At 41.0% G+C, this 16,740-nt stretch overlaps 1 protein-coding gene across 27 annotated transcripts in view; it reads right to left on the reverse strand.

Annotated features, from left to right (window-relative positions):
- Nucleotides 1-16,740, reverse strand: part of plecb (plectin b) — a 254,404-nt gene that overhangs the window by 60,251 nt on the left and 177,413 nt on the right. For 12 of the 27 annotated variants that reach the window (XM_061916372.1, XM_061916373.1, XM_061916374.1 and 9 more), the window contains one exon: nt 8,864-8,925. In XM_061916372.1, coding sequence (XP_061772356.1) covers nt 8,864-8,925 — 62 coding nt within the window. Of the gene's footprint in view, nt 1-4,186; nt 4,202-8,863; nt 8,926-10,308; nt 10,701-16,740 lie in introns of those variants that run through there. The other 15 variants (XM_061916391.1, XM_061916371.1, XM_061916378.1 and 12 more) reach the window with 3 other exon arrangements.

The raw sequence follows: 16,740 nt of genomic DNA on the forward strand, positions 1-16,740 counted from the left end.
GCCAAAAGAAACAAGAAAATATATTAGGTATTGGATGAAAACATTTGAAAATATTGTTTTATAGGACACAAACAAGTATGGATGTTCCGGTCAGGGTTGTTTGCGGCAGATTCTGATCATCTATGTAAAATCGGCCGATACCAATAGCGACCACATGTATAAAATGTTTTTATTTATTTATGTTGAGTGCTAGTGATAATTTAATCATAGCAAAACAATATTTAAATTAGTTACCTATTTTATTTTATTACTACATACAATTGTTTGAGAAAAACAACATCAATAATAAAAAATACTATCCAATACTTACTAAAATAATGGTATTTTTGCCCTCAAAGTCCACCTGTGTCCAGGAGGACTTAGCAACATTAGCAACCGATCACTCTAGTACAGGCCTGGGCCAATATTTTGACTCGGGGGCCACATTTAGAAAAAAAAAATTTAGGACAGACCGCCTTGAAAAACGTAATGGAATTAAAAAAAAAATTCTATGAACAATAAAACACTGAATATTGACAAAATATGAATGTCACACCCCCCTTCGATCGACATATTTTGCAATCAAGAGAAACGCAACATAAATGCAACAAACTGTGAAATATGAACACGAAGGGTACAAAATAAACCCACCTAAAATCTGATATATCTGATATATTACGGGGCGGTTTAGCTCGGTTGGTAGTGGCCGTGCCAGCAACTTGAGGGTTGCAGGTTTGATTCCCGCTTCCGCCATCCTAGTCACTGCCGTTGTGTCCTTGGGCAAGACACTTTACCCACCTGCTTCCAGTGCCACCCACACTGGTTTGAATCTAACTTAGATATTGGGTTTCACTATGTAGTGCGCTTTGAGTCACTAGAGAAAAAGCGCTATATGAATATAATTCACTTCACTACTAAGCTTTAGAACTTGGCTGTGAAAAGCTCCTTCCGCGTCTGTGGGAACGCTTCCCGCCCACACTGTTTGGAGCCTTGTCTGAGCTGCTGTGACACAGAATACCATAGTAACTAATTAGATGACCATAGTAATTAACTAGATTACCATAGTAACTAACTACATTACCATAGTAACTAGTATATCATTATAAGCGCAGATTCCAACCATTGAAATACTTAGTATAGTTCAAGACTTACGATCATGAGAAAACATCACTGCACATCATAATGGCAGCTACACTTTCCATCTTAAAGATCTAAAAAAATTATTTGGGAATTTCCGGCGAGCCAGATTGAAAAGCTTAACAGGCCGCATGTGACCCCCGGGCCTTAATTTGCTTGGTTCTGCTCTAGTATCAATCATATACGGACACTGCCCTTGGTATCGACACCAGCAATTTATGGATCAATCTGCCTCTCCTCTTCCGTGTAGTGTACCAACAGTGGCGTGAATTATATTTATATAGCACTTTTTCTCTAGTGACTCTAATCTACAGTTATCTACAGTAAAGCTACATATATACCAGTGTGGGCGGCACTGGAAGCAAGTTTGGTAAAGTGTCTTGCCCAAGAACAGAATTGGAGTGACTAGAATAGCTAGCAGAAGCTGGATTCGAACCAGGAACCCCTTAAGTTTCTGACCGGCTGATTTACCATCTGAGCCACCGCCCCAAGTGCTGACACACCAACAGTTGTTGATATTTTATCCTCTTGGCTATTTACTTGGCAATTTCCTGTTATAGCCGCTCACGTTCTACTACAACACATCTGCATCTCGACTTCTTAAAGGGGAACATTATCACCAGACCTATGTAAGCGTCAATATATACCTTGATGGTGCAGAAAAAAGACCATATATTTTTTTAACTGATTTCCGAACTCTAAATGGGTGAATTTTGGCGAATTAAACCCCTTTCTGTTTATCGCTCTGGAGGGGATGACGTCAGAATGTGACGTCGCCGAGGTAATACAGCCACCATTTTAATTTTCAACCCATTGTAAACATTGGGTCTCAGCTCTGTTATTTTCCGTTTTTTCGACTATTTTTTGGAACCTTGGAGACATCATGCCTCGTGGGTGTGTTGTCGGAGGGTGTAACAACACTAACAGGGAGGGATTCAAGTTGCACCACTGGCCCGAAGATGCGAAAGTGTCTGCCGCCAGACCCCCATTGGAAGTACCAAAGTGGCTCCACATTTTACCGGCGATGACAGACATGACACAGAGATGTATGGATAACCTGCAGATGCATTTGCAACGATAAAGTCAACCAAATCACAAAGGTGAGTTTTGTTGATGTTGACTTATGTGCTAATCAGACATATATTTGGTCGCGGTGTGACTGCCAGCTAATCGATGCTAACATGCTACGCTAATCGACGCTAACATGCTATTTACCGGTGGTGCTAAAGCAGACATGGCACAGAGATGTATGGATAACCTGCAGATGCATTTGCAACTATATTACGTTTCCTTCCACCCACATTTAATGCGAAAAAAAACACTTACCAATCGACGGATTTAAGTTGCTCCAGCGTCACAAGATGCGAAAGTCCTGATCGTTTGGTCCGCACATTTTACCGGCGATGCTAACGCAGCTATTCGGCCATGCTATGGCTATGAATAGCGTCATTAGCTATTCGCTCAATAGCTTCAGTTTCTTCTTCAATACTTTCATACTCCAACCATCCATTTCAATACATGCGTAATCTGTTGAATCGCTGAAATCCGAGTCTGAATCCGAGCTAATGTCGCTATATCTTGCTGTGGTATTCGCGGTTGTTTACATTGGCAGCACTGTATGACGTCACAGGGAAATGGATAGTGGCATCGCAAATAGCGAAAATCAAGCACTATAAAGCTTTTTTTAGGGATATTCGGAGACCGGTAAAATTTTGAAAAAAACTTCCAAAAATACAACATGCCACTGGGAACTGATTTTTATTGTTTTCAACCCTTTTGAAATTGTGATATTGTTACCCTTTAAAGTTTACAAAGCACTTATTTCTTGGTGTTGTTTCAAGCCACCATAGCGGTTAAATTAGCTATGAGCAAGCTTGCTCCTGGCTTGCTTTCGGTGTTTTATAATTATAATAATAATAATAATGATGGATTAGATTTATATAGTGCAGCAGAGATCGGCCCCAGAACCCCCCCCCCGCGACCCCAGAAGGGGCAAGCGGTAGAAAATGGATGGATGGATGGCACTCACAGAGAAGTGAGAACCCATCATTCATTCACTCCACATTCGCACATAGGTGGTGGTAAACTACTGTTGTAGCCACAGCTGCCCTGGGGTAGACTGATGGAAGCGTGCACCTATGGCCAATCCGACCACCACCTATCATTCATTTACGACACTGGGAGCAAGGGGTAAAGTGTCTTGCCCAAGAACACAACGGCAGAGACGGGGATCAAACCTGGAACCCTCCATGCCACGCTGTGTCTTCCAGTGATGTAGCTACTTGATAATGATACTTAAGATACTTATAAATGCAGTCCATCTGCTGCAATGGAGTTGATTATTATTATCAAGGGAGGGGCTCCACACTATGTATGGAGACACGTAGTTAGCTGCTAGCTGCTAGTAGCCAGGGGAATAAAAATAAATACATCGTTAGCCAGAGGGATCTGTGTTTGTGATCGGCATTGAAAAATATTAATTGGCAATGTTGATCACGCGTTATTTAATGGAAATCGGCCGATACTGATCGGTGGCTGATTGATCGGTACATCCCGATGTTGTATTTTAAGGTGGATTGTATCTCGTCACGGATTGTTTGTTTTATCGATTACAAACAAAACTGCAAACAGCATTTGAGTTGAAGCACTGATGAATTGGATAACGAAACCTGTTTTTTTTTTTTCCCTTTTTAATTCTCCCAGCCTTTGCCAGTGCAATTTATCATGGGTCGGGAATTCATAGCCGTAAGCGACTAAAGCCTTCTCAAAATGCAATATCAAAGTGAGACATTGGTGAGTTCAACTGGGTGAACCGAATACAAAACAGTTTAGTCACAGAAAAATGCCTGTTGAAACACATCACTGGATTTTTGTGGTTTTAAAACCAGAGTGATGAAGGTGCGGTGGGATTTCACTTGACTGTTGCAAGACACAAATGGTGCAGAAAAACTGATGATTTAGTGCAAAGAGGAGAGTGCTGAAGGTGTGTGTGGGGACACAATCACACTGCAAACACGGTGTTGGTTATTCTTGCAATTCCTTTCTGCATCACAAGCATGCTGGCACCTACCTCTGCCCTCCAGGGCTAAAGGGAGGGATTGTAGTAGAGCACAAATGCACCAAATTAATAGAAAAATGGATGATAATACAATAAAGAGAAAGGTATACAGTCGCATATTATACAGAATAGAATTTTCTGTATATTATTTTACCCCAAGCTTATTATTAAGTCAGAGAAAATGCGGTCGTTTATAATTTATTATATGTTTTTGTGAATTATATTTTATATAGCACTTTTCTCTAGTGACTCAAAGCGCTTTTACATAGTGAAACCCAATATCTAAGTTACAGTGTGGGCGGTACTGGGAGCAGGTGTGTAAAGTGTCTTGCCCAACGACACAACGGCAGTGAGTAGGATTGAACGGTAGCGGGGATTGAACCTGGAACCCTCAAGTTGCTGGCACGGCCACTCTACCAACCGAGCTATAACCTTTATATGCTTTTGTGTGGCCATTGGTTTAGATAGTTTGGTTGCATGCATAGCGCAAGAAGGAAATGTTCATTGTGATTTGGATTATCTTAGTCAATCTTTACCACTACTTGAGACTTTATTGAAGCATTGTTTGGTCTTGTAGAAAAATATGCCTCAGCCCCACGATGGAATGAAACAAAATTACCTCTACAAGTTAGGACAGCGGCTGATTCATGACGACAAGAATTGAAACAAACCAGTGTTGACTTGGCCACTAGAGTTCACTCTTAACACACAGTTCTTGCTTTCTTGTGAGTGGTTGAATAACACTGTACTGTATCTACTGGGAGTCTTTATTATGTACAGTAAGCTATATGATAAATGAGAAATGGGTTGTACTTGTATAGCGCTTTTCTACCTTCAAGGTACTCAAAGCGCTTTGACACTACTTCCACATTTACCCATTCACACACACATTCACACACTGATGGAGGGAGCTGCCATGCAAGGCGCCAACCAGCACCCATCAGGAGCAAGGGTGAAGTGTCTTGCTCAGGACACAACGGACGTGACGAGGTTGATACTAGGTGGGGATTGAACCAGGGACCCTCGGGTTGCGCACGGCCACTCTCCCACTGCGCCACGCCGTCCCTATAAGCTATAGTGTATCTGGTTGCAATTAATGTAATCACAGTTGTAACGACATGACATTTGTTTGTTTGTTGTTCTCTGCTTAGCTGTAATTGCATAACGGTAGCGTAGGGCAGTGGTTCTCAAATGGGGGTACGTGTACCCCTGGCGGTACTTGAAGGTATGCCAAGGGGTATGTGCGATTTTCTAAAAATATTGTAAAAATAGCAACAAATCAAAAATCCTTTATAAAAATATTTATTGAATAATACTTCAAGATTTTTTGTGGACATGTTCCATAAATATTGATGTTAAAGATGTCATCTTTGACGGCGTGGCGCAGTGGGAGAGTGGCCGTGTGCAACCCGAGGGTCCCTGGTTCAAATCCCACCTAGTGCCAACCTCGTCACGTCCGTTGTGTCCTGAGCAAGACACTTCACCCTTGCTCCTGATGGGTGCTGGTTGGCGCCTTGCATGGCAGCTCCCTCCATCAGTGTGTGAATGTGTGTGTGAATGGGTGAATGTGGAAGTAGTGTCAAAGCGCTTTGAGTACCTAGAAGGTAGAAAAGCGCTATACAAGTACAACCCATTTATTTTATTTATTTATCTTTTGTGAAGAAATTTTTAGAATTAAGTTCTTGAATCCAGAAGGATATCTATTACAATCCCCAAAGAGGGCACTTTAAGTTGATGATTACTTCTATCTTTTTTTATAATTGAATCACTTGTTTATTTTTCAACACGTTTTTAGTTATATTTATATCTTTTTTTCCAAATAGTTCAAGAAAGACCACTACAAATGAGCAATATTTTGCACTATTAATAAATCACAAACTGAAGACATAGTGCTGTGTTTTACCCCTTTATCTCCTTTTTTCAACCAAAAATGCGTTACTCTGATTAGGAGGAACTTGAATTAAAAAAAATGTTCACAGGGGGGTACATCACTGAAAAAAGGTCGAGAACCACTGCCGTAGGGAGTGCAGGGCTCAACATGATCTGCAAGACAAATTGCTCTAAACCCCAAATACCTTGCTCTTGATGTGAAAACCTCTCACTTGAGAAGATGGACAGGCCCTCAACTGTATTGTTTTCTTTTGTCAAAGAAGCAAAATACTTAACATGCCTTGACATCACCTCAATGTTACATAATGTAATGTATAGTTGTTAAAATAATGACATACATTGTGATTTTACTATGTGATATTATGTGTTATGCAACCCAAAAAGATTTACTGAGCAAAGGATCCTGAGCTTTGAAAGTGTTTATAACTCGTCCTCACCACACCCAAAACATATAGTTTGTTGCGGTAAAGCTCGCCATTAAACTATCGCTATAAATCACGTAGTCAGTTTAACCTTCGTGCAGCATTCCCCAGAGTTAACTCACTCCCACCCAAACATGACTCCTTTTTTTTTTTTATCCATTTCATCTTATTACAATTTTGTTGATAAGTGTATGCACCAGTAATAGCAATAGAAACACTTAACAAAACGGTAAACGTCTCGAGACCGCATTATGATTGTTGAGGTATTCATGGGAACAGGGCTGCCAAAGTTTATATTAATATTAATTTTGCAGCTTTTCATGTCAGCCATTGATGCAAAATATTTACAGTTAAAAATACTATGTTCAATTACTCAGAGATTGAGTTCAAATAGTGTTTGCAACATTATCTTCACTCCAATCTGGCATAGCTCACATTGCTGTCTGAACAAGTCTTATGCATGAGTTAAAATCCCGCTCGAATGATTTACGACCACATCAATGATCTTCGTACTTGTATAACTCATGAGCATCTGCAGGCTTCAGTGTGTCTTTCTGTTTGCGCTGGAATGCAGATAACCGGCCCAAAACCTGGGCAGTCTGCAAATGTGCTACTGTGCTACGACTGCTCCTAACAACCATGAGCTGTGGGCCGACGCCGTAATTTGACTACTCAAAGGAAACTAAACTAATCCAGATGTCTATGAGTCACCCTTCATAGTTTGCAGTTAACACATGAGAGAAACAAGAACGTGTGGTGGCACAATATGGCAGCGTTGCATTTTCAGGGAAAGGAAACCACTAGGCTGTGCTTTTTCAGCACGCCCCATTGCATTTCTAAAGAAGATAAATCGCGCGTTGACTGTGGAGTGAATAAGACTTACAAATAACAATGAAGCTGCAAATATGTTACTTCAAATGGTACTATTTTAACATTTTGGACAGGGAGGGATGTTTTAATGCTCTGAGGATCTGTAGAAAAAATATTTTCTTAATGAGAAACTGGCAGTGAGCAGTCAAGGACTGTTTACCTCCATGAATTTGTCATGCATCAGAGGGCTTTTAGGCTCCTGGTTTGAGAATAAAAGGAGTGGGAAGGTGACAGTGGATGAATGGTTTACACAGTTTTTTCTGCTGATGACTGAATGGGCTTCTGCTAAGCCACTCAATAATGGTGCAATGCTCGTGACAAAGTGGGAGACCCGCTTATCTGTGCAAACAGTGTGTGGGCTGAATTTCTATGCCGGGCAAAAACTTGCATAAGAGGGATATATTCCATTCTGGATAATAATTGTTTGGCATTAAGGAAACACAAGATATTAAAATACACAAAAATTGCATATATTTGTAAATACTTGTCATTTAAAAGATGTATCCTACTAAATTAATTATGACTGTCAAAAATGGTATGGTCAATATATTTTGAAGAGATAGCGGTTGTAACTAAATGCTTCTTATCATTGAAGCCCACAAATTAATTAGCAAAAATGCTGCTATAGCTGAATCGTCCATCCATCCATCCATCATCTTCCGCTTATCCGAGGACGGGTCGCGGGGGCAGCAGCCTAAGCAGGAAAGCCCAGACTTCCCTCTCCCCAGCCACTTCGTCTTAATCTTCCCGGGGGATCCCGAGGCGTTCCCAGGCCAGTCGGGAGACATAGTCTTCCCAACGTGTCCTGGGTCTTCCCCGTGGCCTCCTACCGGTTGGACGTGCCCTAAACACCTCCCTAGGGAGGTGTTCGGGTGGCATCCTGACCAGATGCCCGAGCCACCTCATCTGGCTCCTCTCAATGTGGAGGAGCAGCGGTTTTACTTTGAGTTCCTCCCGGATGGCAGAGCTTCTCGCCCTCTCTCTAAGGGAGAGCCCCTTAGAGATAGGGCCGCTTGTACCCGTGATCTTATCCTTTCGGTCATGACCCAAAGCTCATGACCATAGGTGAGGATGGGAAAACGTAGATCGACCGGTAAATTGAGAGCTTTGCCTTCCGGCTCAGCTCCTTCTTCACAACAACGGATCGATACAACGTCCGCATTACTGAAGACACCGCACCGATCCGCCTGTCGATCTCACGATCCACTCTTCCCCCACTCGTGAACAAGACTCCTAGGTACTTGAACTCCTCCACTTGGGGCTGAATCGGTGCAACATTACTTAATTAAAGCACTAAGTTACAGAAACATTTTTTTTTATCCTTATATGCTTCTGTTTTCTATAGACAGAGAAATGTGATCACCAAATTGTTGTCAACACAAGTCAAACCACAGCCAACCATCCGAAGTAATTGCATGTCATATAATTCATGCCTAAGGGGGCGATCGTTAATTTCACAAATGTACATTACTGCACTGTAAAAGTGGATACAAGAGTCACAAATTACCTTAATCAGGTGCTTGTTCACCCATTTTGTGAAGGTCTTTTTCTGGACTCGATCTCGTTCATCTGAAAAATACATAAACCACGATGATCAGAATGTGCCACGGCCAGTACTGGATTTAAAGGTAAATATCACTATCTGTAAATACCTTTTTACCTGAGACCTCATAGTGGAATACATTTCATATATGCAATAAGATTTAAAATGTGTTTATATGAATAAGGTTAACAAACTGGTTGAGTTCCTGAGTTACCATGTGTGCACATTTTGTCAGCGGGTGTAAAATATTATGACTGCATTGTAGTACAAACATTGGCAGCAGATTGGAAAGAGGCTACTTTTGCATGGAGATCTCTCTGTTGATTCAAGTGTCAACACATTGTCTATGACCAGACATGACATACAGTACCTGGAGAGCAATTATCCAACAAGACAAGGCAAGATGCAGACAGGGAACACACCCATTACAGCAACTAACCCTGCATGGACCAATTTATCATTCTGAGTCCTTTTGAGATCAGGCAAAAACCATCCATTGACCTTTTTACATGAATAAAAAAGTGGAGATTTGTTGGCTAAACCTCACAGAAGGGACAGATTGAGGAATGTCTTCACTCTTGGACACTTCGAACGAATGCAACACTTATTGTCTCACGCAGCAACTAATCTCTTTAACACCGTAGTGATTGACCTATGGACATCAGTGCTAAGTCTTTCTCTTATCAGTTTAAAGAGAGTAATATATGTTAAGCGCAGTGACACACCCAGCAGGCCAGCCAGGGAGAGTGATTCATGCCTAACATGTACAGTACTGTAGATGCCCTGAGGCAACACATGCTTTTAGCAAATACTTTCATAAAAAATGTATGTTGAGGACAAAAATAAGCATCGTTATGCTTTGAAAGCTCACTTTGTACAGCACAAATGACAGCAGCTGTCATTAATAGGAAGTGCACACTAGAAAGAGTCTATTAAGAGTAACCAACTCATAACCAATCAACAAGACTGGTGACACCGATTACAAGCACGTTTCCTTAAAACTACAGAAGAGTCAGTTACTTGGAGACAATGCAGTCCGTACAATAGCCAATAAAGTTAGTACTTTGTTTAAGAGAAGAGGAAAAGCCATATTATGAATACAATCTACTCAACCACAGCATGACAGGAAGCATGCATTTGTCGACTGAACATCCTGTTTCTATGTATATAACTGAAACATTTATGCATCACAAAGTCCTTAACTAACATGCATACAGCTTTTCTTTTTAAACATGTCCAAGAAAACATATTATAGGATGACTGACCAATACAAAATAAGAAAAAGGAAATTCCCTTCAGAAGCTCAGTCAAAATAGCAATGCCAAGTTTAAAATGCATGATGACAGCTGTGCCAATTTGTCGTAATGTGTTCCAAAATAGTTTTCAGCTGAATGCCAGCATACTGGTACCTTTCCTTGTGTCCATAGCTTTCAACATCCCCTGGTAATAGATGTCATCCGAGGGCATCCTCTCTCTGCCCATGCTGTCAACGGAAAAGTTTCTGTACTTCTGATGTGAATTGGCCATTGTTTGGCAAGGGTGGTTCTAATAGTAAAATAAAATTGTTCCCTGATAGATGCTTGTCCAAGCAGTCTTTGCGCACTATTTGGAAAAATCTACCAATTTCTCTCCCCCTTCTTGCCGTTGAACCTCCTTACTCCTTCACTAGGTTCCGTTCTACCCGTCTTTACCCGTCTTGTGTTTGTTTTTTCCCCCCTTTCCCTGTTCTCCTGCTCACTCAGTTCCTTGCATAGTGAATGGTGCCTGTGGGCTACGGACTTCAGGCCTGTCTTCCTGAGTGTGTACTTAGTGGAGGACATTGTGGGTAGGGCCCTGCACACACCCCTTTTTCTGTTTCACAAGCCAGAGAGAGGCGGGGGAGGTGTGGTAATCAGCGTCAACAATCACTTAATGGTCTCGTTATTGCAATATTACACATACTTCCACTTGTGGAGTCAGACAGCAAAATGACAAAGCTGTTCTTTTTATGTCAGATTAAGTGTACATTTCCACTAATAAAAGGACAAAGTCACACAGGGTTAATCATTACTGTTTTCGTAGCATTTCTCAGACATTTGGCGTTTGGGGCCAACAGACAAATGAGTGACTTAAAGGCCTACTGAAACCCACTACTACCCACCACGCAGTCTGATGGTTTATATATCAATGATGAAATATTAACGTTGTAACACATGCCAATACGGCCTTTTTAGTTTACTAAATTGCAATTTTAAATATCCCGGGAGTTTTTTCTTGAAAACTTCGCGTAATGATGCACACAGCTAAAAGTCGTCTGCTTTAACCGCATAATTACACAGTATTTTGGAGATCTGTGTTGCTGAATCCTTTGCAATTTGTTCAATTAATAATGGAGAAGTCAAAGTAGAAAGATGGAGTTGGGAAGCTTTAGCCTTTAGCCACACAAACACACGGTGATTCCTTGTTTAATATTCACGGAGGTGAAACTTTACTATGGATCACAGCGAACATGGATCCCAACCGAATGTCAACCAGCAGGTTTCGGTGAGAAAATTGTGGTAAAAAGTCGCTTCTTACCGGAGATCAGCTGAGCTTGTGCCGCCCATACAGCTGCCGTCGACTTCCCTGAGACACTGTGCGTCGACACACCCGTCGACACACCCCTCCGACTATCAGGTACTGTTAAACTCACTAAAACACTAGCAACACAAGAGAAAGATAAGGGATTTCCCAGAATTATCCTAGTAAATGTGTCTAAAAACATCTGAATCCGTCCCAATGCAATCGCGTTTTTTTTTTAAATTTAACTTGTTTTTTGTTTTTTTGTTTTTTAGTCAGGCTTCACGGTGGCAGAGGGGTTAGTGCGTCTGCCTCACAATACGAAGTTCCTGCAGTCCTGGGTTCAAATCCAGGCTCGGGATCTTTCTGTGTGGAGTTTGCATGTTCTCCCCGTGAATGCGTGGGTTCCCTCCGGGTACTCCGGCTTCCTCCCACTTCCAAAGACATGCACCTGGGGATAGGTTGATTGGCAACACTAAATTGGCCCTAGTGTGTGAATGTGAGTGTGAATATTGTCTGTCTATCTGTGTTGGCCCTGCGATGAGGTGGCGACTTGTCCAGGGTGTACCCTGCCTTCCGCCCGATTGTAGCTGAGATAGGCGCCAGCGCCCCCCGCGACCCCGAAAGGGAATAAGCGGTAGAAAATGGATGGATGGATGTTTTTTAGTCCGTCGCTATCAATATCCTCAAACACCAATCTTTCATCCTCGCTCAAATTAATGGGGAAATTGTCGTTTTCTCGGTCTGAATAGCTGTTTTTGTTGGAGGCTCCCATTAAAAACAATGTGAAGATGTGAGGAGCCCTCAACATGTGACGTCATCGTCTGCGACTTCCGGTAGAGGCAGGGCTTTTCTGTTAGCAAGCAAAAGTTGCGAATTTTATGGTGGATGTTCTCCACTAAACCCTTTCAGCAAAAATACGGCAATATCGCAAAATGTTCAAGTATGACACATAGAATGGACCTGCTATCCCCGTTTGAATAAGAAAATCTCATTTCAGTAGGTCTTTAAGTAGTGACTCCATTGTACAGTCCTTCTCAAATGTGGGTATGCTTACCCCTGGGGGTACTTGAAGGTATGCCAAGGGGTACGTGAGATTATTTTTTAAATATTCTAAAAATAGCAACAATTCAAAAATCCTTTATAAATACATTTATTGAATAATACTTCAACAAAATATGAATATAAGTTCATAACTGTGAAAAGAAATGCAACAATGCAATATTCAGTGTTGACAGCTAGATTTTTTGTGGACATGTTCCATAAATATTGATGTTAAAGATTTCTTATTTTGTGAAGAAATGTTTAGAATTAAGTTCATGAATGCAGACTATGAATTACCATTAATTGATTTACGTGGACCCCAACTTAAACAAGTTGAAAAACTTATTTAGTGGTCAATGGTACTGTACTGTGCAATCTTCTAATACAAGTTTCAATCAATCAATCAGATGGATCTCTATTACAATCCCCAAAGAGGGCACTTTAAGTAGATGATTACTTCTATGTGTAGAAATCTTTATTTATAATTGAATCACTTGTTTTTTTTCAACAAGTTTTTAGTTATTTTTATATCTTTTTTTCCAAATAGTTCAAGAAAGACCACTACAAATGAGCAATATTTTGCACGTTTATACAATTGAATAAATCATAAATGATGACGGAGTGCTGTATTCTACTTCTTTATCTCTTTTTTCAACCAGAATGCTTTGCTCTGATTAGGGGGTACTTGAATTAAAAACATGCTCACAAGGGGTACATCACTGAAAAAAGGTTAAGAACCACTGCCATAGTGGATGGACACATTACATGTGTTGTTTACTCGGAACTCCATACATTTTTGCGGTTTTGAATTGGAAATGCATGAATTGTTATTAAATGTGGTGTTGCTAAAGAGCCTTCTGACTTACTGTAATTAAATTAAGCTTTCCTTTTCAAAGATGACAGTTGAATCGTTGTGGTTGACAGCTTCTCTTAAGAGCAATCAGCAACGTTGTTAAGGCTAATTTAACATTATTATTTCTGGAGCCGCATGCGGCTTTTTAGCGCCTCCCTAGTGGCTCTCTGGAGCTTTTTCAAAATATATTAAAAACGGAAAAAGATGAGGGGGAAAAAAACATATTTTTTGTTTTAACATGTTTTTTGTAGGAGGACAAACATGACACAAACCTCCCTATTTGTTATAAACATGCTTCACTGATTCGAGTATGTTTTGTCCTACTAATTTTGGCGGTCCTTGAACTCACCGTAGTTTGTTTACATGTACAACTTTCTCCGACTTTCTAAGACGTGTTTTATGCCACTTCTTTTTCTGTCTCATTTTGTCCACCAAGCTTTTAACCTTGTGCACGAATGCACAAAGGTGAGTTTTGTTGATGTTATTGACTTGTGTGGAGTGCTAATCAGACATATTTGGTCACTGCATGACTGCAAGCTAATCGATGCTAACATGCTATCTAGGCTAGCTGTAGTACATATGGCATCATTATGCCTCATTTGTAGCTATATTTGAGCTCATTTAGTTTCATTTTAAGTCCTCATAATTCAATTGATATCTCATGACACACTATCTGTATGTATTATGGCTTTTCATTTTGTGCGGCTCCAGATGGATTTGTTTTTGTAATTTTGGTCCAATATGGCTCTTTCAATCAATCAATCAATCAATGATTATTTATATAGCCCTAAATCACTAGTGTCTCAAAGGGCGGCACAAACCACAACACAAACCACAACGCCATCCTTGGTAGAGCCCACATAAGGGCAAGGAAAACTCACACCCAGTGGGACGTCGGTGACAATGATGACTATGAGAAACCTTGGAGAGGACCGCATATGTGGGCAACCTCCCACCCTTCTTTCAACATTTTAGGTTGCCGATCCCTGGTCTAAACACATTTACTATGTCCTGTAACCCAGAGTATGTTGCCTTGGAGATGTAGAAAGAAAATCAATACAAAAAAAGAATATACGCAGTAATTATTTTCTACCTTGAAGGTACACAGACAATTAGTTTTGTGTTGTTTATGAACACACAGTATATGGTTGTCTCACAGAAGAATTGAAGAGCAGGGTGTTTCCGTTTGTTGCCTGATGCAAAAAAAAAAACTACCTGCATGAACATGAAGGCGCTGCTTGTGTCGGTATTAGCAAATTTGTATGGGTGTGTGGGTGTTTGCTCATTTTGAGCCACCTTTTTTTACAGCTAGAGACACGCCTTTTCTAGTTCCATTGAGTGTCGAGGCAAGCTAAGGAATTAAGGAGTGCCATATGGGTTGACAATTCAAATCATAAAAAAAAAAAATGTCATATTGATTTACTGTGAAAGGCATTTTTACGTCGATGTCTGACATTGTGTATACTGATGGCAGGTTGTCATGAATGTGGACAAAATTTAGGGCTCTGCGATTCATGGAAACATTCTCCACTCTGGCATTTTGAGATTCTACTAAACCATGTAAAACAGTTGTAGCCGTTATTTCGGTTTCTCCCCTTTTGTAACTTCTTTCTTCACTAATACTAATGCTCTTAAAATACACTACCGGTTGTGTGACACGACAGTCAGCCCGTTGTCGCAAAGAATAAGGGTTTCCAGAAAACTAGCAAAAGAAAAAGGAGTAACAACGCTACACAGAAGTGTCACGGAGGAAAACTCAAATTGTAATGTCACTACACGATCAGACCATGCATTCGTAAAGACTGCACCACTTCCTGTCAACTTGTTTTACGGCAGTTATGTTTGTGCACGGCGTCACTGTTACCATGGTTTTCGTTGTGTTGCCTTCATTTAAATGACAATTGCATATAAACCCTAACATGCACAACAACCAAAAAAAAAAACTTTAATTTAAGAATGGAGAATTTTTTTCTAAACTATACACAGCCGTACAGAAACCCAAATGATCTGCTCAACAGCCTTTAAAGACAAATACATCTATTTTGTAAAACTATATTAACATCAAACACAGGTGTCAGTGTCCACAGTCAAGCATGTTTTGCATGGCCATGGACTGAGAGACTACCATGCTAGAAGGAAGCCTTAAGGCTCGTCTAAAGTTTGCTGCTAATCACATGGACAAAGATAAGACCTTTTGGAAGAAAGTTCTGTGGTCAGAGGAAACAACAATTGAGCTGTTGAGCCACAATACCCAGCATTATGTTTGGAGGAGAAAAGGTGAGGCCTTTAATCCCAGGGACATCATCCCTACTGTCAAGGATGGTGGTGGTAGTATTATGCTCTGGGCCTGTTTTGCTACCAATGGAACTGGTGCTTTACAGAGAGTAAATGTGACAATGAAAAAGGAGGATTACCTCCAAATTCTTCAGGACAACCTAAAATCATCAGCCCGGAAAAAGGGGCTTGGGCGCAGTTGGGTGTTCCAACAGGACAATGACCCTAAACACATGTCAAAAGTGGTAAAGGAATGGCTAAATCTGGCCCTAACATACGTCAAAAGTTGTAAAAGAATGGCTAAATCAGGCGAGAATTAAGGTTTTAGAATGGCTTTCCCAAAGTCCGGACTTATACCCCATTGAGAACATGTGGACAATGCTGAAGAAACAAGTCCATGTCAGAAAACCAATTGCACCAATTTTGTCAAGAGGAGTGGTCAAAGGTTCAACCACAAACTTGCAAAAGCTTGTGAATGTCTACCAAAAGTGCCTTATTGCAGTGAAACTTGCCAAGGGACATGTAACCAAGTATTAACATTGCTGTATGTATACTTTTGACCCAGCGGATATGGGTCACATTTTCAGTAGACCCATCCATCCATTTTCTACCGCTTATTCCCTTTCGGGGTCGCGGGGGGCGCTGGCGCCTATCTCAGCTACAATCGGGCGGAAGGCGGGGTACACCCTGGACAAGTCGCCACCTCATCGCAGGGCCAACACAGATAGACAGACAACATTCACACACTAGGGCCAATTTAGTGTTGCCAATCAACCTATCCCCAGGTGCATGTCTTTGGAAGTGGGAGGAAGCCGGAGTACCCGGAGGGAACCCACGCATTCACGGGGAGAACATGCAAACTCCACACAGAAAGATCCCGAGCCTGGATTTGAACCCAGGACTGCAGGACCTTCGTATTGTGAGGCAGACGCACTAACCCCTCTGCCACCGTGAAGCCAGACCCATAATAAATTAAAAAAATAACCAAACTTCATGAATGTTTTTTGTGACAAACAAGTATGTGCTCGAATCACCCAATAACAAAAAAATCAGAGTTGTAGAAAAAATTGGAAACTTAAGACAGCCATGACATTATGTTCTTTATGGGTAGTCCTTGTATAGCGTTTTTCTA

This window comes from Nerophis ophidion, linkage group LG11 (assembly GCF_033978795.1).
Source record: "Nerophis ophidion isolate RoL-2023_Sa linkage group LG11, RoL_Noph_v1.0, whole genome shotgun sequence".
Lineage (NCBI taxonomy): Eukaryota > Metazoa > Chordata > Actinopteri > Syngnathiformes > Syngnathidae > Nerophis > Nerophis ophidion.